This window comes from Candoia aspera, chromosome 1 (genome assembly GCF_035149785.1).
Source record: "Candoia aspera isolate rCanAsp1 chromosome 1, rCanAsp1.hap2, whole genome shotgun sequence".
Taxonomy (NCBI): Eukaryota; Metazoa; Chordata; class Lepidosauria; order Squamata; family Boidae; genus Candoia; species Candoia aspera.
Genome location: NC_086153.1, coordinates 16857897 through 16880867, shown reverse-complemented (window position 1 = coordinate 16880867; position 22971 = coordinate 16857897). Strand labels below are relative to the sequence as shown.

Here is a 22971-nt window from a genome sequence, read left to right as displayed (position 1 = left end):
TTAGATCGCCGCCCATCTCATCTAAGTGACTCTGGGCGGCTTCCATAATTAAAAACAAGAAGAAGAATTTTAAAAAAAAGCCATTAAAACCAATTAAAACAGGTTTTCCGTTGGCTAAAAAAAGGCGAGAACGAATCTCGCGACATGACCAATAAAGTCTCGCGAGACCGAGAGAGAGATAAAAGAAGGCCGGCGAGAGCGAACCGCCGATTTGTCGCGAGAGTTTGGGGACGTCTCGCGGTGCCCTCGCTGCCTGGAGGTCGTCGAGGATAAGGAGAAAAGCCCGCCGAATCCTTCCTCTTTTCCGCCGACGTCTCCCGCCATGTTCTCCCGACTCACCCGGTCTGCGTGCGCCGCGCTTCGTAGGGGGTTCGGCACCACCTCGCAGGTAGCTGGAGCGCGGAGATGCGGAGCGGACGGAGAGCTAGGATCATTCTTCCAGCTGAGCTTGGAGGGCGGCCGCCTGGCCGGCCTTATTAAGGGGATCGTGGGGCTGTAGTTCATGTGCGGGGCTGAGCGTGTCCCACAGGGCAGACCCAGCAATCTGCTTCCTTGCTGGCGTTCTCCATTTAGGCATTACGATTGATTGATCTTGACTTAGAATGTTTGCCTTCTTGAAGAGTCTAAAGCAGTGGTTTTTCAAACTTGGCAACTTTAAGATGGGTGGGGAATTCTGGGAGTTGAAGTCTACCCATCTTAAAGTTGCTAAGTTTGAAAAACACCGGTCTAAAGTGATCTCTACCAATACAGTGAGAACGGGAGAAACAAAGGTTGATAAGGGAAAAATGCTTTTGACCATGATAGGAATTTAATTTCAGTAAGAGGTTGTGGCACAGAGGAGAACCGACGTTTACCTGAAGTAGGAGATTCATCATTGAATGTCAAGTCTTGCTCCTGCCTAAGAAAGAGGATTTCTAGAATTAGAGCTAATGTCTTGATAAGATAGTCCTGGCCAATTGTTCATGTGGATTTCAAATTGTGGTTCACCTGTGTAAGTATATGGTCAGAAATGTGAAAGGCACCTTCATTTTTATAATGGAAATCAAAAGTTTGTCTTGTGAGATTGATCTTTATCAGAATCCCGCAAATCTGGCCAAATCACAATATTAAAAAGTCACAGCCCAAGAATGTGTTAATTAACAGAAATGAATCCAGGGCACAGTCTCAATTAGAAATCTTTTCCTGATCCTTTTCATACATGCAGGCTTTTTCTTTTTAATGTTTCTTTTCAGTTTAGAGGGGAGGAGTAATTTTATTTTTGCTATTGTTAAATAATTTGCATTCTTACTAGTCTGCTCCAGAGCACCCAGCAATCTCAGTTTTGCCTACCACTGATTCATCTTATGCATGTTTTTACAACTGTAGAAAATACATTCCTGTCTGTGTAGTGGAAGTAAATTTTGAAGGTTTGAAAAAGACAGTTGTTTGCTGTAGGAGTGGATTTCTATATATATTGTAGTAAAGGGTGTTGAAGGACTCACTGAAATGTACCAAGAAACAGCTAACACTATAAGCCCAAAAAAGTTTTTTTTAAAAAAAAATTGGGCAGGGACATGAATTTCACAAGCATTTCTACTAATTTTAGGTTAATAATAAAATTTGAGTGTAAAATGGCAGAAGGTAGAACGGTGGGGCCAGGAAACAAGTAACTGTGATAAAGAGACAAGGCAGACTAACTTAGTTCAAAAATGTGTTGATGAATTGGGCTTTATTTAAATGGAGACTGCTGCAAATTATAGAAATGTGTTATGAGAATTCCTAATAACTAGTGACATTGGATAAAATGGAAGTGAGCAAAAGATACGGGAATAGAGAAAAGGAGGTGGCATTTTGGCTTTATCTTTCCCAGCTCACTCATGGGAAATAGCACAAATAATCTTTCCTTGGCACGAAGGGGCTTTATTGAATAGTTCTATCATTGCAGTTAGTTTAAGTTAAATACCTTGCAATATTATTCCTGGTCATTTCTGCTTAGGACAGCCTTTGTTATTTTACACACCTGTTAGCTATGCATTTTTTCTGATTTATGCTCCTACACCAAATTCTGATACACCAAATTTTAGCAAAAGAACAAAAAGCTCTCATCTTTGGTTGCTGCTGAACTCGGCTGTTTCATTAGCCTTGAATTGTATTACATTTTCTAGGCTTCAGGGCAAGAAAAACTTATACTTGAAATTTGTTTTATTTATTTATCAAATTTATAACCGCCCATGTCCCCCCTAGGAGGGACTTTGTTGCTAAACATGCTGAACTTCAGCTCACAGCCTAGTGTTTTAGAATTTGGCTTATGCAAATATTGAAAATATCTTTCCTCTGAATTTGTTCCATAAATTTGTTTTCTAGGTATTGTTTGGCTTGAGTTTCTATAGGTGCTGGGAGTTACAGCTAAATAACATCTGGAGGACTGTAGACTTCCTGACTTTTATCTAGATCATCCTGCTTGTTAGTTATCTCCTCATGCTGGAGTGAAAGGAATTACCCTGCTCCAGCTGCTTCCCAGCACAGACTACAGCTTCCCTTTTTCCTAACTTTGAACACATGTCTGGGACTCAGTCCAAAAGATCTAGAGACCTCCAATAATCATAGGGTACTTTCTTCTGTTTTGGTCGAATATGCAAACTGAAAACATGCACTATCAAGATTTGTTAATTTGAATTGTGGAACCTCTTACTATTAAGTACCAAAACTTTAAAGCCAAATATGATGTCTCTGCGGGCTGAAGAACACAGGGTTATCTTGGAAATCTTCCCTCTTCCTTTACCTCATTCCGTTAGACAATTGCAACACTGGGTTGAGTTCACATTTGCAGTTGTAGCAGAAATGCATCATCAGCAGTGTACCATAAAAAATCTCATAAATGCCAGTATCTAAACCTTTTTCTTGGCCACAGGATGGAAGTTTCCTTTTTCAACATAATATTTCTCATGATTTCTGATGTATTCTTGCAGTTGTGCAGCTGGCAGCTCAATAGTTTTCCCTAGCCTGGGTTAGGGCTGCAATATAGGTATTGGTAATGTTTGTTGGAAATTCTTAGCAGAACTGGAGGGCAGCAGATTAGGGAAAGCCATTTTAAATGAAGGATAAGGAGTTATTGCTCAATTCCAGCAAGTATTTCGATCTTTCCAAAAAGTTGCTGATGTTATCTTGTTTGTGGTTGGATTTATACGAGTTAATGTTACCACACTACATTGCTTCAGAAGACAATGGATTTCTACATTTAGGAGATCTAAAACATCAGTTAAGCATTTAATTGTTTCCTAGTTCTTATTACAGATAAGATGAATACGAACCGAAAGGTTTTTTTTTAAAATTCACAGATTAAACATCTGTGATGTTGAATGTTTATTAGTTTTGATATCAATGCCATAGCATGCAGTCTAGCCAATGCCCCCACCCTTTAGCGCTTGACAAGCTTACTGATCAGTCTGGTTATATGACTAGATTTTTTTTAAAATTAAAAAATAATACAAAGCAAAGAGCATTGATGCTTTTGAACTCTGGTGTTGGAGAAAACTTTTGAGAATACAATGGAGAGCCAAGAAAACAAACAATGGATCATAGAACAGATCAATCACAAATGACCAGGCTCAAACTATCATTTTGGACTCGTTATGCAAAAACCAGCTCCCTTGAGAAGTCCACAATGCTGAGAAAGTTGGACAGAAAAAGATGATGGCCAGCAGCAAGATGGACGGACTTGATTACCGTGGTAATGGGTGCACTGTTAGAAAATCTGAAGACTCGGCTGGGAACAGATCATTCCAGAGAAAGTCTATGTGGACTCTACGGGTCAGCACTGACTGGTTGGCACATAATCAGATATACTAGGCCTCTCACAGATCTCAGCAACATTCTCAGAAAATGGATGTCTTCCATCTAATGCTATATTAGAGTCACTTGACTGTGAGATAGGCAGCTCTATAAATTTGAAAAATAAATATTAAGAAACATGTCACTTGCCTAGAAATGAAACTCCAACAATTGTAAGCTGAGGTGGTAGACAGCAACTATGAATTAAATTTTTAGTGCCCACCACCCCTGAAGTTTGGGAATCCTTGGTGTATATGCTGTTTGTTCCCAACGGCCTACAAACTGAAATGGTGAGGGCAACAGCACATGGTTGTAGAAGGAAGAATTTAAATAAAGGCATGCCATTATGCTTAAACCTTTTTTAGAGTTGATAGGGGAAGAGGTGTGATCAAAAGAAAGATTTCTTTAGTTGTTTTATCAGTGCTTCTTAAACTTTTTGTAATCATTGACCATTACATTCATATTCAGAAAAATGCAGTAATCATCCAAGTAAACAATGAGCCACTCCTTTCATTTTTATCTGTATAAGCATGGGAGTTCATGTTTTTCTGCAAATTAATTATTATTGCGTTGTGTATACCTTCCCATTTCCTCAGTTTTAAAATGTTTCTTTAAATTTTATACCAAAAGTAAGTATTTCTTCAATACTTGATGGGGAGCTGAGGCAACAAGCAGGCTTTGGTCTGGCCAGCTGCTCCTTAGTGCACGCAGGGAGGCAGGACTAAAGTTACGTGGATACTCAGAGGCTTCTACACATGCACTGACAATCACCTGGCCAGAAAAGAGCCAGCTCTGTTGGGTCTCCCTGCTTTCACCAACAATCAGCTGGCAGCAGCCTCAGCCACATCTCTCCTGGCAGTCAGCTTGCCTCAGCCATGCCTCCCCTCAGCAAGCTTCTTGACCAGCTGGCTGTTGGTGAAGGCAGGCAGGTGGGGCTTCTGAGAGCAGATTCAGACCAGTTAAAGTGGGGAGGCTCTAGCAGACCCATCTGGTAGATGTCCACACACCACACTCTGAGAATCGCTGCATTATGCTGCTCTGCTTGGGTTACCTAACTCTGTACCTAAAAGTACAGCCAGAGTTTCCTTTCTTTTTTTGCTGTTGCCATATTTCACCCATTTCTACATGAATGTGCCTTCTGAGGTTTGGTAAGTAAGTAATAATGTTTATTTGGTCAATGACCAGCAACATAAAATTAATAAAAATAGCAAAATTGAAATAAGTCAAATGAGTACAATTATATATAAGGTAAAGGTAAAGGTTTCCCTTGACATTAAGTCAAGTCGTGTCCGACTCTTGGAGCGGTGCTCATCTCCGTTTCAAAGCCGAAGAGCCGGCGTTTGTCCGTAGACACTTCTGTGGTCATGTGGCCGGCATGACTACACGGAACGCCGTTACCTGCCCGCCGAAGCGGTACCTATTGATCTACTCACATTTGCATGTTTTCGAACTGCTAGGTTGGCAGGAGCTGGGACTAGCAACGGGAGCTCACCCCGTCACACGGATTCGAACCGCCAACCTTCCGATCAGCAAGCTCAGCGGTTTAACCCGCAGCGCTACCGCATCCCTACAATTATATATAGGCAACTGTAAATTAAAACAATTATAATCTATAGATCCCTGTTACAATAATGACATATTTGTTTGCCTAAACATTAATAGATCCAATATATTAATACTATATTGTAATACTATATTGTAAAATATATCCTCAAAAATTTATTAAAAGATAACAGAATATTGATAAAAATAGAAAAGTAAGCAAAAATCCCTACTTCTTTAACTGGTTTTGCCTTATCATTGCAGCAGCACAAAATTTAGCCAGTGCACGTGTGATGGCCAGTTTTGAGTCCTGAAGAAGATGGTTCTCATAAAAACTGTCTGGTCTCCCTGGAAATCTTTCTATTAGAGGGTGAATGTATATTGATCTGATACCCCTGTAATGTTTACAGTGTAATAACACATGAGAGATGTTTTCAACCTCCTTACTGTCACACATACACATTCTCTCTGCTAAGGGGGTTTTATTATACCTGCCTTGGAGGAATGCTGATGGAAGGATATTACGTCTAGCTCTAAAAAATGCTATTCTAATCTTGGGAAAGGTTAGGTCTTTCAGATAACTTGCTGGTTCCCATATACCCCATCTTATCTGATTTCTGCTGTGAAGAGGTATCCTATTAACTTGTAACTGGAATTCCGTATCTCTTATTCTGTTGATAACCAATTGCTTGGTGTGATTGTAAACTAAAGATTTTAAGAATAATGGAGAAAGCCCATATAAAGCCAGCTTATGCTCTATCGCCTGTTTCCAGGGAGAGGAAAAGTTATCAGTCAGGACTAGAGGGGTCAAACCAACTGGAAAGAATTTCATTTTCAACCAAAAGTTAACATCATCTTCCAGACCCTAACCTGAATTTGAGGCATTCCTGTTTCTAGTCTCAACTGGGCGTTTGATGTTCCACTTGGTGCAGCTAACATTGATCGCAGGAATTTTGTTTGTGCAGTTTCTTGTGGTGTTCCCCGTAGTAACATATGGCTGCGAGAGCTAGACCGTAAGGAAGGCTGAACGAAGGAAGATCGATGCTTTTGAACTGTGGTGTTGGAGGAAAATTCTGAGAGTGCCTTGGACTGCAAGAAGATCAAACCAGTCCATCCTCCAGGAAATCAAGCCAGACTGCTCACTTGAGGGAATGATATTAAAGGCAAAACTGAAATACTTTGGCCACATAATGAGACAGGACACCCTGGAGAAGATGCTGATGCTGGGGAGAGTGGAGGGCAAAAGGAAGAGGGGCCGACCAAGGGCAAGGTGGATGGATGATATTCTAGAGGTGACGGACTCGTCCCTGGGGGAGCTGGGGGTGTTGACGACCGACAGGAAGCTCTGGCATGGGCTGGTCCATGAAGTCACGAAGAGTTGGAAGCGACTGAACGAATAAACAACAACACAGTTTCTTGTGACTCTTTATTCAAAAAAAATTCCTGTTTGTGCCCCATAGAGAATTTGTGTCAATGTTTTGGCTTCAAAGGGTTTTAAGGCTGCAGGGACTAATTGTCCTCTGCCTGTGTAAAAAAAGTGTTTGATCACATTTGAGGACCTAAGGGCTTTCCCAAGGTTTGGTATCTAATCAGTCAGAATGGTAGAACACTTTATGAGCCTTCCAGAAGTCAGCATATGAATGCCTGAACTGCAATACAGGGCATAATGATGATGTAAAAGATTAAGAAGCTTCTTACTTACAAACATTTCTAGTGAGCACAAGTGGATCTCTGTTCATGTTCCTTATTTTTTTTTTTCCTTTGCCCTATTCAGAATAATGCTAAAGTGGCTGTACTTGGTGCTTCTGGTGGAATTGGCCAGCCCCTCTCCCTCTTGCTGAAGAACAGCCCATTAGTCAGTCAGCTGAATCTCTATGATATTGCACACACGCCTGGTGTTGCAGCTGACCTCAGCCACATCGAAACAAGAGCTGAAGTGAGAGGTAAGAGATACCTGCGCGCTTTGGATGTGTTGCTTTGTTTTTATACCTTCCTTGCACCACTAATTCAGGGAACCTATTTAGTGGGTACGGTTGCTATATCGAAAGCTGCCAATTGATAGGCATTTCAATCCCAGAACTAGCTGTTTATGTGAGTAGTCAGAATCTCAGTCGTGGATTGACCAGTTGTGTGAGTTTGCCTGTGTTCCAAAGCTTCCACAGGCAATCAGATCAGATCTGCCTTTAAAATAACATATCCCTCTTGGCCACCCATGGGCAGTGAGGAAAAGAGATTGGCCCTCTCCGATCCTGCCGTGCAGCCACTGACAGGGAAAAAGTTCCTCACCTGTTAATCTAAAATGAGCTTCCCCTGCATCCTGCAATTCAGGGCAGGAGGAGATCTGCTCTTACGTGAAAACTGCAGTTTAGATTACCTCTGTTGGGGCTTAAGTCCCATTAAATCTGGTCCTGAACAAGCACAGATGGAGCAGAATCCAGGTTTCTAAAGCAATTGGAGCCCAGGAGTACTCTCCGGTCCATAACAATGTGAAAACTAGCCCAGCCTATGTAAAAAATAGTTAATGACCTTGCTTGGCTCTAAAGCTAAATTTATAGTTAATATTATAAGAATTAAGTGCCTCATGCATACAGTAGTCCCCTCTTCCATTTACATGGCCCCTGTTGCTTTTGCTTCTGTTGGATCTATGATTTCTGTTTATCAGAGTTTTTACTGGTTCAGTCTGAACCTGTCCTGTCCATCTTAGGAATTTATTTGTCTCTGCTTGAACATATCTCTTGGATGTGAATCAGTTTTGGCATTATGCTAACTTTACATGCATACTCCTTACATCTTTTGTTTGTTTATCTAATGGGCTCCACGAAAATCCTAATCTGGCTATATCTGTGTTCTGTAAATTACAGTTTATCTTAATACCATTGAACCCAGCTTAGGGAAATCACTTTTAAAATGTTCAGACTCTTAGCTGTTGATGTCAGATTAAGTATCCCAGACACAAATCTTTCTAAGCAAAACAGTTTTTCACTAGATTAATGTCTTTAGTGAATTCACAGCCAACAGAATGTTATAAATTTGGCTGCCTGTTTCATTGCTTTAGGTTTCCTAGGACCGGAGCAGTTGCCAGAATGCCTAAAGGGCAGTGAAGTTGTAGTAATCCCAGCTGGAGTCCCCAGAAAGCCTGGTAAGTTGTTGTTTGAGAGATTGCAAGGAGATCCAGGTCACATGGGGTTATTGCAAAGAGCGTCTGGCTGCAGCAGGTGTTAAGATTTGTCAGTATTATGGCTGCAGAATAGGACAAGGATAGCTTATATCTATTTATGCTGCAACATTCCTTGTATGCGGTTGTTGGGGTGTTTGTGTATCCATTATAAAAGTATTCTCTTATGCCACCCCCCTCCGCAGGGAGGCGGGACCCATTCGATTGGTCCACCCGCGGCGACTGATGGACCCGGTAGGGTTTCAGAGGGAGCTGGGGGTTATACCCGAGGATCTACTGCACAGTCCAGTAGAGGCCCTAGCCGCTGCCTGGAATAGGGAGGCGGCTGGGGCCTTGGACAGGATCGCACCTGTGTAACCTCTCTTGCCTCATCGTACCCGATGCTCCCTGTGGTTTACAGAGGAGCTGAGAGTTTTCAAGAGGACTAAGAGCCATCTAGAGCGCTGCTGGAGGAAGACAAAGACTGAATCCAACCGAACGCTGGTTAGAGCCACTATTAAGTCCTACCTGGTGGCAATAAGTGGCGAAGCGCCAATACTTCTCTGCCCTTATTGCATCTGCAGAATGCTGCCCAACGGCCTTGTTTAAAATGACTCAATCCCTTTTGGGGAAGGTGAGCGCAGTGACCCACCTACAGGGCTGTGCAGAGGAGTTTTCGGAGCATCTGCAAAACAGTCACTCGGATCCGCTCTATGTTAGACTCCAAGCGTGACACATGGTCTGTGGCGATACCAAGGGAGCATACTTACCATGTTATCTGGGAACAGTTAGACCTATTGGACCTGAGGAAGTGGACAGGATCCTCAGGACAGTAAATGCCACCACTTGTCATCTAGACCCATGTCCCTCCTGGATGGTGAAGGCAGCTTGGGAGGTGACATGTGGCTGGGTCCAGGCGATGGTCAAAACATCCTTGAGGGAGGGGGTGTTTCCAGCTGCCTTTAAGGAGGCGCTGGTGCACTCCCTCCTCAAGAAACCATCGCTGGACCCTACTGTACTGGACAATTTTCGTCCAGTCTCCCACCTCCCCTTTTTGGGGAAAGTGGTTGAGAAAGTGGTGGCGTTACAGCTCCAGAGGGTTCTGGATGAAACGGATTATCTGGATCCCTTTCAGTCAGGTTTCAGGCCCGGATATGGGACGGAAACGGCATTGGTCGCACTTATGGATGATCTTTCGCGGGAGCAGGATGGTGGCAGTGCATCCATCCTTGCTCTTCTTGACCTCTCAGCGGCTTTCGATACCATTGACCATAGTATACTTTTGGGTTGGCTCAGGGAGTTGGGGGTGGGTGGTATGGTTTTGCGCTGGTTCACCTCCTTCCTTCAGGGCTGGTCCCAATCGGTGGTGATAGGGAGTGAGAGATCTGACCCTCGACCCCTCCTTTGTGGGGTGCCACAGGGCTTGCTTCTCTCTCCTCTCTTATTCAACATCTACATGAAACCACTGGGTGAGATCATCCGTCACCATGGGATGAGGTATCATCAGTATGCTGATGATACTCAATTGTATATCTCCATCCTGGGTGAAGTAAGTGATGCTGTGACCACCCTCTCTGAGTGTCTGGGGGCTGTGGGGGTCTGGATGGGGAACAACAGGCTTCGGATGAACCCTGGTAAGATGGAGTGGCTGTGGGTTAAGGGCTCTGCCGTATCTGGGACTTTGGTTCTGGATGGGGTTGCACTGCCCCAGAGAGACCTGGTGCGTAACTTGGGGGTCCTCGTGGATTCATGGCTCCTGCTCAAAGAGCAGGTGGCAGCCGTGGCTGGAAGGGCCTTTGCACAGCTTCGTGTTGTGCACCGGTTACGCCCCTTCCTGCATCGGGAGGCCCTTCGGACAGTCACTCATGCCTTGTTATCTCCCATATAGACTATGGCAATGTGCTCTACATGGGGCTACCCTTGAAGAGTATCTGGAAGCTTCAGCTGGTCCAGAATGCGGCCACGCGGGCTATTTTTGGTGCCCCTAGAAGGGCGCATATAACACCTTTGCTTTGCGAGCTGCACTGGATACCAGTTTGCTTCCGGGTCCAATTCAATGTGTTGGTTATCACCTTTAAAGCCCTACATGGCATGGGACCGGGTTACCTGAGGAACCGCTTCTTCCCCGCTTCATCAGCCGGTCCCACCTGGTCATGCAGAGAGGGCATGCTGCGGACCCTGTCTGTAAGAGAATTCCATCTGGCGGGGTCCAGGAGGCAGGCCTTCTCTGCAGTGGCGCCTGCCCTTTGGAACATCTTGCCCCTGGAGGTGAGATTAGCCCCATCGCTCGTGGACTTCCGGAGGGAATTGAAGACCTGGCTCTGCCATTGGGCTTGGGGCAGGGAAGAGAATAATCATACGTGGGGTTGGCTAGTGCCTTGAAGTGGCCCTCCTACGCAAGGACTGACTGAGACCATAGCCATCGGGATTTTATTATATTTGGTAGTTTTTAAAATTGTTTTAGTCTATATTTTATATTGGAATCTTATTATATAGTTATTGTTTTATGTTGTAAACTGCCCCGAGTCCCTCCGTTCGGAGGAGATGGGGGGGCGACAAATTTAATAAATAAAGTGTTTTTTTTAAACCCCTGCTATTCAGATGGCAGCTGGGGACCATATTACCTTGAAGGATGTTGTAGACAGAGAAGAATCAGCTTTTCTTGGGGCAATTCTGGCTGTATCTTGCAGAATATAGAGGGGCTGTGGATAGTAAATTACGTTAACATATCCGTCAAGTATGATCTGGATGGGGTGCAGAACACTGCTAACAAATCCTTTATGCTGATATACAGGGATGACTCGTGATGACCTTTTCAATACAAATGCTACCATCGTTGCTAACTTGGCAGCTGCTTGTGCTCAGCACTGCCCTGAAGCTCTTATCTGTGTTATTGCAAATCCGGTAAGCAAAACCCAGCCATGTTCTTTGAGAAATATCATGCAAGTATGTTGTGGTTGGCTGAAATGGCTTCGTATAAGTCATTCCTTGTTTGTGAATGAGTGTGTTGCCTCCGGCTGCAAGCAGAGTGGAAAGGAAATTGGAACTTTTCACATGCAAAATTTCTTGACAGAAGCCAAGAGTCCTGATAATGCAGCCTCCCATGTTCCTTATGTGCTGTGTGAATGGATGGGAGGAGGAACAGGCTGAAACCATCTGTACTTTTGAGTAATATCAATTGGTTATTTATTTATTTCTCAAATTTCTAATACCACCCATCTCCCCCTGAATAGGGGGACTCTGGGTGGTTTACAATAACATCCAAAATTAAAACCACAAAAATCTAAATTACAATATAAACAGCCAATAAATACTAATAAACAAATACAAAATCCAAGGAGTGAGGATCTCATTCATTGGGGAGGGATCTATGGTACCAGCCACCCCCAAGAAGAACTATTGCTCCTCCCACCCCAGACAAGCGGCAGAACCAGGTCTTCAAGTTCTTCCAGAGGGCTGGGAGCGAAGGGGCCTGCCTCAACTCCAGGGGCAGAATGTTCGAGAGGGCGGGTGCCACTGCAGAGAAGGCCTGCCTCCTGGACCCCGCCAAGTGGAATTCCCTTACCGGCGGGGTTCCTAGCATGCCCTCTCTGCATGACTGGGTGGGACGGGTCAATGTTAAGGGGATGAGATGGTCCCTCAAGTAACCTGGCCCCATGCCATGTAGGGCTTTAAAGGTCATAACCAACACCTTGAATTGGACCCAGAAGCAAACTGGCATCCAGTGCAGCTCACCCAGCAGTGGTGTCATGTGTGCCGATCTTGGGGCACCAATAACTGCCCACGCGGCTGCATTCTAGACCAGCTGAAGCTTCTGGATACTCTTCAAGGGTAGCCCCATGTTGAGCTCGTTGCAGTAGTTATACTCCTCTAGGCCACCTAATCCTAGTTATGTTAACAGATTCTATGGCCTGGATTGTAAAGCATGTTTTCTGTCAATAACATTCTCTTAGGACATAAATGCTAGAGGAAATCTGTTGGCCAGACTAAGTTTATAGATGGTTTCTCCAAATGATATCTGCTTTACTTGCTCCAGCCAGGTTTAGTAGAACTTAATGTATTTTGTGATGTGACATCCACATTTCCTTGCCCCGCTCTACCTTACTGGTACTCAGGGATGGAATGTATTGTGTTTGTACCCCAAGGCAATTTCTCTAGGTCTTATACTAGGAGAATTAGACCAATTGCTGCCATGTTCAGCACATCCTCTATTGGACTGGATCTGGCAGTAACAAAATGGCCTACTCAGCACTAAACATGGAGTTCCCATGTTTCCAAGAGAGCCATAAGCATAGATTTCCATCACCTCCATGTTCAGTCAGACTACAGAATAGAATCGCAGACTACTTCCTTTGTGACATCCCCTGCCACAGAACGGGATGACGGGCAATGGTTGAATTGTTTGCTAAGAGTATTGCTGAATACTAATGGAGGTAGACATGTTTATGTAGAACTGTTACTCAGGATATATGCAAGGAATTCAATACGCATGTGCTATGCTACTCAAACAGCTGGTGGGGATCACTTTATGTCCTTCTTGTGGCTTCTACTTTATAGGAAAGGGTGCTGGAATTGAATAAAAGATGGATCTGATCTAGTAAATACTGTTTTATGCACTTCAGAGACCATCTTACCCTCAAGATAAAATTAAATATTACATAAACTTGAAATTCTGCTTTAAAACATTGTGAGTAAGAGCTGTTTCAAGTGAACTTAAAACACTAGAAGGTTAGGATATATTCTTTTTGTTTGCTTTTGATCTAAAATTGAAGCAATAAACTATACTTTTCATTTTCAGGTCAATTCCACCATCCCAATTACTTCTGAGATTTTTAAGAAACACGGAGTGTATAATCCTAACAGAATTTTTGGTGTCACAACTCTGGACATTGTGAGAGCAAATACTTTTATAGCTGAATTGAAGGTATGTTGGTGGAGTCAGTGGGTTGCATTTAATGGTGTCTTTCTTGCAGCAAAACAGCATTTTCTGCTGAAATGGATTCTTCTATCCTTTTTCCATGTTTGGAAAAAATTTTTTCCAAGCATGACTATTGTAGAATTTTCTTGCTAAAATAGAGAAAATTGAGAAGAAAGGGATAGAGTTAGAAAAATTCCAGCAATTGAATTCTTTCCCCTTTAGAGCCAATTTATCCCTGTATATATTAGGGCACAGATTTTCTTATTTTCTAATTAACAGACTTCCTATGATGTGGTAAGGAGGTGGGTCTTTTCACTGATAGTGGAAAAGCTTGTAGCTGGCTGTTTACATAAAGATTCAGGAGACTATTAGTCTGGGAACCAATTAGTACATTTCCATGTGATCTCCCAAATCTCCTCTGGAAGAATGAGGAACTATCCAGAGCAGATTAGGGGTATCTCAGTGGTGGGACCATGGTAAATGTTGTCTTGCTACTGAGTTTCTTTGCATATTTTAGTTTCTCTCAAGGATCAGAATTCATTACCATTCTGGCATATTGCATATGAACTAAGGGACGGAATAAACCCCTTTCCACTCTTTGATCTTCATGGGGCATTGCTTGTGCTCAGGCTTTTATCTTCTACAAGGAACTAAATCCTACAATGCTGGTAAACATTAAACGCTAGCATTCTCAGCATGTCAAGGACATTGCTTGCTTATATTTAGAATTCCACACTGTGAATGGGTGGTAAACACCTTGCCAGTGGGTGTGGTTTAATAGGTCAGTGTTCAGCCCTCTGACTCTACCCCATAATTGGAATAATATAGATTGGGAATCTTTTCAGGTAGTGGGTGCCATCTAAAATTATTGCTGACCCCTGGTGCAAGCTTAATCTTTCTAGTTCCTGGCATTAGTTTTATTCCATGACTAACAAATTATGAAGAAGGCTAATAGTTGTTACTCTGGGATCTCTCTTGTTAGCTAAAAAAGGCTTAGTAAGTGGTAGATGAAAAGCTACCTCTTCGTCCTCTCAAAAACCAAGCCATGAAAAACTGGTTTCTGGCCAGCTACAAACCACATCTGTCTGCTTGTGCAGGACAGTATGTCCTCTTGTCCCCTTGGCATTAGGTTGCTGGGATCATAAACAGGTGTCCCATGACATGGTTTTGATTTACTCCTTTTGGTTTGGCTGCATGCCAATCATTTCCAGAATTAGGCTGCGTTATTAGTCTGCTGTCAGGACATAAAGAAGAGATAGCCAAAGAATCTCTGCTCTGCTCTGCTCTCTGACCACATTTGGATCTGGTAAATTGTCGCAGAGATGCCCGGCTATGAAACAAGACTTCGTCTCGTTTGGTATTACACAGCCTTTCCCCCCCCCCCCCGATCAGTCGTGTCTGATTCTTGGAGACTGCCTGGACGAGTCCCTGCAGTTTTCTTGGAAGGTTTTTCAGAAGTGGTTTGCCATTGCCTCCTTCCTAGGGCTTAGAGAAAGCGACTGGCCTAAAGTCACCCAGCTGGCTTTATGCCTAACGTGGGACTAGAACTCAGTCTCCCAGTTTCTAGCCTGGGGCCTTAACCACTACACAAACTGGCTCTTACATGGCTAGAATACTTCTAAAATATCCTAAGTAGATTGCAAATGTGTCATTTCTTTCTGTCGCAGATCATACAAACAACCTGGCTTAGTGCAACCTGCCTGTCCAGGTTTTTTTTATAGTTTAGAGCAGTGGTGCAAGAAACATCACCTGTTTGCCTGAGGCCCACTAGCATCTCATTTGTGTCCCTAAAGCTCCCCAGAGTCAGTTGGGCCAAAAACGTTAGCCATTTTTGTTTAGTTTGTGGATATGGAAGTTTACAGTGAAAAGAGGCTTTAGCACCCATTTTACCATTAAGCATCTGGCTTAAGTGAAGTGTGGCCCTCAGCATGACATGCAAAGCGCTGGTATGGCCCTCGTTGTAACAAGTTGCATGCTCTTAAATTTAGAAAACTTGGAACTAAGAAGCTAAACGGTAGAAGTGTTTGAGCTCCACTTTCTCTGACAATAAACTGAAAGGGAGGTTTTTAAACTATGAATCCCATCCCAACATTTTTCATTTTTTGAACTTTTCTGTTTTGCGATGAGTGGGAAGTTTTACTGCTGAATTATGCACATTGTGTTTGCCTGTGATCCACCCAGCTTGTTGCAGAGCTAAGTTCCAAATGTATGCTGAAAGTTGCCTTTTCCACAGGGCTTGGATCCAGCTCGTGTCAACATTCCTGTGATCGGTGGCCATGCGGGGAAGACCATCATCCCCCTAATCTCACAGGTGTGTGATAAAATAACATCACTTGGAGACGTTCTGTGTCATAAGGGGAGCATTCAAAATTCACGTCACTATGTAGAACTGCAGGACCCATAAAATAATTTGGATTTGATTGAAAATTCAGAGATGTTGGGAAGAAGCTGGTCTCTGCTTTCAACTACTTGTCAAGTGCAGCTCTCTGTTAGAACATGTGAAAGTAGCCTAATGTTTTAAATATAATTAAATCTTTCAACTCTGGGCCAACCATGTGAGACTGTTGAAGTTCTGTCCCAGTGCCTGGAGGCTATGCAGGTTTGGATGGGGAGGAACTGTCCCTGACTCAGTCCTACCAAAACTGAATGGCTGTGGGTGTTTGGACTGCCCAGGCCTGGGGATACTCCAACTTTGGTCTTGGATGGAGTTGAGTATTCAAGGATGGTGTTCAATTTGGGAGTCCTGGACTCACAGCTGCTGAATGAGCAGGTGGCAGCTGTGGCGAGGAAGGCCATCTGGTGTGCCAGTTGTACCCTTTCCTAGATCGGGGAGCCCTTCAGACAGTCACTCATGCCCTGGTCATGGCTTGACTAGTGCAATGTGCTCTACATGGGGCTGCCCTTGAAGACCCACTGGAAACCTCAACTGGTCCTGAATAAAGCAGTGAGGGCAGTTATGGGCATGCCTTTTTATGCCCATGTAACACCTCTGCTTCGCAAGCTGCACTGGTTGCCAGTTTGTTTCCAAGTGTGATTCAAGGTGCTGGTTACCACCGATAAAGCCCTACATGGCATAGGGCCTGGTTACGTGAGGGACCACCTGTCTCCCATAGTATCTGCCCAGCTGGTTCAGTCTAGCAGAATTGACCCACTCCATTGTTGGGTTCCATTGATTAAACAGTGCCATCTGTCGGGACCCCAGTAGTGTGCCTTCTCTGTAGCAATGCCTGCCTTCTGGAATGAGGCTCCCCTCGGAATTCAAATGGTCCCCACCCTGCTGCTATTCTGAAGTGCCTTAAAGACCTGGCTCTGCATCCAGGCCTTTGACGAAGGTGATTGACACCCGCCCTTCTTTTGGGTTCCTCTCTGGGTTTGTTTTCTTCACCCTCGTTCTGTCTTGTGCTGGTTTTTATTTTTTATTTTTAAAATTGATTTCTGTTCTTAAATGTTTCTAACAATTGTAACCGCCCAGAGTTGCTGGGGGTCGGGTGGCATATACATTTAAATAATGACGATAATAAAGTATAATTCTCACTTTAAATCAGCACGGATGTTGCCTGAGCAAAGAAATAATCCAGCTACCGTTTTTTCAACCTCTCCATCCAGGATGCTGTTGAAGGAAGGACAGATATTATTCCTAGCAATCATATACCAATAAAAGAGAATATATCTAGCTCAGGGTTGAACTGTGGAGGCCTTGGTGCTCCCTGAGCTTGGTCGTTTGATTGCAGACATTTCATTACCCGGCTAGGTAACATCAGTGTGAGGGAGTGTGGGGTTTGCTCCCTGTTTGTATACAGTAGCTTTCCCTGCTAGGCAATTCCTGGAAGCTTGGCATTCAGACAAATCAGCCATCAATAGACACACAGAGATAAACTGCATTTACACGCCATTCAAAAGACAAAGAACTAAGAAGGAAACAAAAAGATCAGGACACATCCCCTCCAGCAGCCAGCACCCAGATAAACCGTGATTAACACCAGATAAGCAATCAAGCAGAAAACTACCCTAATCAAGGACCTACCAAGCAGAAAACCACACCCCCACCAACACTGGCAGGCCAAGCTACTGTATACAAACAAGCCCCACACTCCCTAATCTGCGATCAAGCAACCATCCATTTAGGATGAGCCTCTCAGCTGCTTTGTTCTGGAGAGTTGGGGGAGGAAAGTTGAGATATGGTGGAGTAGAAGATTTGGGCTCCAGATTCCTTTTCCTGATAGAATCTAGTAGTGCTGGCACAAAATGATAGGAATGCTGACTTGAAGGCTGGGTCTGCAATATGAGCTAATGCAGATCTGATTCCTGATTGGTGTATCACTGAGGGATAGAGAAAGAAGCTTCAGTTTTGCTGTTGAAAGTTCCTATTCGAAACCCAGTGATATGGTAGAGATAAGAGCCTTAGAGATAAACCGTGTCCCTTTTCCTATGTCCCTTGTATTTCAGTGCACGCCGAAGGTGGACTTTCCTCAGGATCAGCTGGCAGCCCTCACTGAAAGGATTCAGGAAGCTGGAACTGAAGTTGTCAAAGCAAAAGCAGGCGCAGGTTAGTTTGTGGGATTTTTTTCCCTCCGTTGGATTGCTTGTAGTATAAGTGGCCTGTTCTGACATGAAACTGCAACTAACCAAATGAGGCCTTAATAATGAGAAATTGGGGTTTAGATTCCATAGGTCAGGGTTCCTCAACCTTGGCAACTCTAAGCTGTGCGGACTTCAACTCCCAGAATTCCCCAGCCAGCTTTGCAAGGTTGAGGAACCCTGCCATAGGTCGTCCTGTTCCTTGCATGAGCACTTTCTCTACCTTCCTCTTGTAAAGGTTGTCTGCACAATGGATTTGTGCCTCATTTGTGACCGCCTGGGTCAGCCTAGTCTCGAGGATGCCTGTGGCCTTCTCACGCACTGGCCACCTTCTGCAGAGTAACTTGCTTCACTGTTGATGGAAGGGGTTAACCCACTTGCTCCCTGTTGCTGGGCCTGGGGATTTGGGTGTGTGCCTGATGAGCCCGTGCAACGGTTGTGCTGACTTGTGTTGTGGTTTTTACCTCGGCTGCCTTTTTTCAGTGTGTATGTTGTTTTTACTGTTTTATGTTTTTATGTTGCTTTGAATTATTAACTGTCCAGAGTCATGAATTTAAAATAGAAATAGACATAATACACAAATAACAAAATTAAATAAAATGACTTCTTCGCTCCCCTCACTCTTTTATCATCTCAGGCCTCTTGATTGTGCTGCTGGAGGCTAACGCTGCTTGCTCAGTGACAGCCTTGGGTTCATTGCTGGGGAAGTCCTCTTGTACACGCCGTAGATGGACACTTCAGAGGCTACAAAGAGCCTCACTGGCTTGATTCATTGAGATCTGAGCAAATATATTGTACAGACAACTTAATCCTTAAAAACTTACTTAATGCGTACACAAAAGCCCATCTCTCATTTTGTTTCTTTGTCAAGTAACAAAAAGCAAGGCCAGAACCACAGGTACACAAAGCTTTCTGCATGTGTACCGAGATCTGATCTCTGTTTATCAACTGAAACCATGAGTAACAAGGGCAACTTGCATCCCTGAATGAGGCCTACTATTTCTTTCATGTTGCAAATGGATCCCTGCCTTGAATCTCCATTGCCCACCCACGCACCCTGCCAGTCATTACCAGTTGATTATTTCAGTATAAAAGCCAGTGCTGTTTTTAGCTGTGCTGCTTCAGTTGGATTAAGCTTTCATGCCCTCGATTTCTTAGGGCTTTGCTAATTAGACTCTTCCTGTCCCACCACAACCCTGGGGGAGGTTGACAGAAGCCCTCTGCGTATTTCTCTGTATTTCTTTGGTTTTCAGGGCAACTGACAATTAGGGCCAAGTACTAGTTTTGATGGGTAATGGAGTAGCAAGTTCCCTGCTGCTACTTTTCTAGATAATATGCTGGTCTTTGGGAAGTGGCCTCCCGCTAGCTTTTGCTCCCTTTTGTGAAGTTTCTAATGTTTAACACTGTACACGAATTAAAAACAAGACAGTCTCTGCCTTCAAGTTTACAAGCTAAACATAGTAGGAAAGAAATGGGAAAGGAGAAGGAAAAATACAAAGATAAAATGTATGAAACATTATTACAGTCTTTATTTGAAACTGTTCAGGAAGGGAAAGAGCCAAAAAGTTATTTATCTCTTAGCCAAGAAGATAATCTTGCTAGCCAATCCCCACCACCACCAACCCCCCCACCACCACCAAACCCCTCCACCTAGATTTGTGTGTTGAAATCTCAAGTAATTGTCTGTGATGGATCAGCCTCATTGGCCCCAGAATATAGATGGGCGATTGAGACTACTGGAATAGGCTAGTTGATGGCAGGATGAACATAACTCACCCTTATATGGGCTACATTGACTCTCAGGCAAACTAATGAGAGCATTTTACTGCCTGGATGTATAATAGGTGATTTAACTGAAACTACTGTTTTTCTACTAGATTTATATTGGGAAAAGCTATGGGAGACTCCGTTGTTCACCACAGAAGCATTTCCTTATTGCCTTTGATAGTACGAAAACAAATATTTGCACTCCTTTGAATCCTCTTCTTTTGCTCCAACAGGATCAGCTACATTGTCCATGGCCTACGCTGGTGCCCGGTTTGTCTTCTCGGTCCTAGATGCTGTGAATGGGAAAGAGGGGGTCATTGAGTGTTCCTTCGTCCGATCAGAGGAAACAGAATGCCCATACTTTTCAACACCTCTGCTACTTGGGGTACATAATCTGGCAATCCTTAATTTAATTTGCTTTATGTATGATAGCCTTCTAGTGAAGTAATTGCTTAATTGTTTTGTGTTTTAGGAAAAAATACTTCCAGTTGTATATAAATTAATGAAAGCAGTCTTAGCTATAAATCAGCAATCAGAGAAACAGCAAAACAGAATGGTAGTCCCATATAGTAAAATTAATCATAAAATAGATTATACCAGACATTTTTAAATAGGTAACATTCAAAGTGAGTTTTTAAATAACACAGGAAATATGCCTCTTCCTATTCCACAGGAACAGATTTTCACAGTGTGTGGGCTGCTGTGGAGCTATCGTTGCCTGATATTTGTTGTTTGCATTTGGTTTAAAAGGGCACCCAAAAAGTGTTCGTTTGATTTCTACCCTGCCTTCCTACTCTGCAGAGTTCTCAGAATAATTAGCAATACAAATATATGTAAAATTAAAAGAATGAATTAAAATTGATACTAAAATAATTGAACTGTTAAAAGCCTGGCAAAAAAGAGAAATGCAGAGAGTGGGATTCACACACCGTTCCAAGAGGATGAGTTTGATAACCTGGGATCAGTGTAGGAAGAAGCCTTCCTGCATGGCAGGAAGATGGGCTTCTGACAATGTTGGGCTTCCTACAAATTTGAACAGGATTGTAATGGGAGAAATGTTCCCTTAGATCTGTGGTTTTCAGCTAGTATGTGTACTATTCGTGGGACTCAGAGGTTGTCTAATTGGTAAACAATCATTAAAACCTCAGTCTGTAAAGCTTACTATAAATTGTAACTGCCTGAAATGTCCTTCCTGGGAAAAGTGGGCTTTTTGTTTCTGCTGGAGTAGACTCAGGTTCTTTGATTGTGATTGATGGGATTTAAGATAGTTAAGCCCTAAGTTCTGACTAGGGTCAGTAACAAATGATCTTTGGTAATGCTTGAGGTTATGTCTAGGTCCCTTGATATGCAAAGGCAGTCTTCTGTCAACCAGGCCCTTGGCTAATCAAGCTTCTAAAGTCCATATTAGCACTATTAAATTGAACTCAGCACACTAATTGGTAGCCTATGTAGGTTAAGGTGTGATGAGTTGAAGCTGTAATAGCTCCAAGGCAATTATCCAGTGTACAATGTACCCAATGGACAATTAATCACTTGAGAGCATAAGAGTCTAGTCAAATAGCAGCAATGGCAGGACAGCTCAGACCAGAGCATTAGTTAACAGCAGTTCATTGCATTGTTGAAGCCTGTTTCTATCAAGAGCCTTCTCTTAAATATGATTCAACTAGCTAATTTGGCCCATTTTGAAACTTGGAAATCATCTATGTGTCTTCTAGCTCCCAGTCTACTGTTATGATTTAAAGGAGCAAATGATTTTCCAGTGAAAAGTTGTGCTTGTCTTTAATATCTTGCTACAGTAGGCTAATTTTCAATCTTCCTCCCCCCTGCCCTCAGAAAAATGGCACTGAGAAGAACCTGGGTATTGGCAAGATCTCTCCTTTTGAAGAGAAGATGGTGGCTGGGGCTATTCCAGAGCTGAAAGCTTCCATCAAGAAAGGCGAAGATTTTGCCAAGAGCATGAAGTGAAGCAGCGATGACAAAAGAGAACTGCTGTCCCCTTAATTTATTTAAGGTGCATCATGTCACTTTAAAGGCTTCTGGAGGCAAAAGTATAATTTTTGTCTGAAGGCCTGGTATTAACTTGCCCTCTAATCTGTCAATTGGAATTCTGTTCTTCAATTAAAAAATCTTGTTATTTTTTTTCAGGGTATTCCCTGGGTATTTTGTGTTTTGGTCATAATTTGTGTGTGTATCTGAATGAGGGGGATTGTCTTATGATTACCCTGAACTGCCTGGCAGAAATTGGAGGGAAGGGATTCATATAGACAGATGTCCATTCAGAAAAAATCAGCTAACGTATGTCGTGCTGTTCCTAGGCTATATAATTCCAGATTATAGGAAAATGAGTTGTATTTTTAAATTGTTCACGTGGCCATAAGGAAACATGTCACAGAGTTGAGAATGACTGCTAGAGAGCCCATTGAAGCATGTCATTATTCTCATCGTATTGTAGTCAATCTGTGCTGGAATCCTAACATCCAGATCTTATGGGAATCTACATGCACTTGGAAAAATTCACACTTACAGTCCTGAACTTCTTACCTAAATGTTCCTACTTAATCGCTGTTGAAGTAATATTTTATAAAACAATTTACTCTGGTGCAGGATTTAGGAGAGCTCATGGCCAGTCAAGCCCTCTGCCTGTTGAGATGCAAATTGATTAGATGGAAGCTAGAGTACATTGTTGGAGAACAAGTTGAAAAGATGCAATGCCAAATCAATCATCTTTCTTTCATTGTTGGCAGACTTCCAGCATCTTTTATTTCCTCAAGAAACAAGGTGGCTGCTTTCCAGAAATTCCTCCTCCTTAGGTTTGATTGATTCTAGTTATTTTTTTCTCCCCAGGATTGGATCTCCTTGCAGCCTGTCCCTGGGCCATTAGGATTAGTTCAGGGGAAGCCCATTTACAAATGACATTGATGCAGGTCATGTAACAACCCCACAGATTCCTTGGCTTTGTTTACATTCTACTGAGCATCCTCTCCATCCTCCCTCTCATAGCATGTGTTAGGGTTTGGGGGAATAGCAAAAATTCAGAGACAAAGAAAATAGCTGACTTTCCCAGCAAATGTAATAGTGTAACTTTTGCAAATGCTTGATTACATTACACCAGGGTTTCTCAAGCAGGGTTCTGTGGATCCTAGGGTTCTGCAAGAGGTCGCTAGGGAGTTCCCTGGGAGATCACGATTTATTTAAAACATTA

At 43.1% G+C, this 22971-nt stretch overlaps 1 protein-coding gene across 1 annotated transcript; it reads left to right on the top strand.

Moving 5' to 3' along the window:
• Positions 1 to 207: 207 nt before the first annotated feature.
• Positions 208 to 21929, top strand: MDH2 (malate dehydrogenase 2). The gene is made up of 9 exons (XM_063298219.1): positions 208 to 388; positions 7127 to 7295; positions 8408 to 8491; positions 11301 to 11410; positions 13305 to 13430; positions 15658 to 15735; positions 17871 to 17970; positions 20003 to 20154; positions 21603 to 21929. Exons 1-9 carry the CDS (start codon positions 323 to 325, stop codon positions 21732 to 21734), a joined length of 1017 nt encoding a protein of 338 aa, XP_063154289.1. The 5' UTR covers positions 208 to 322; the 3' UTR covers positions 21735 to 21929.
• Positions 21930 to 22971: the final 1042 nt, after the last annotated feature.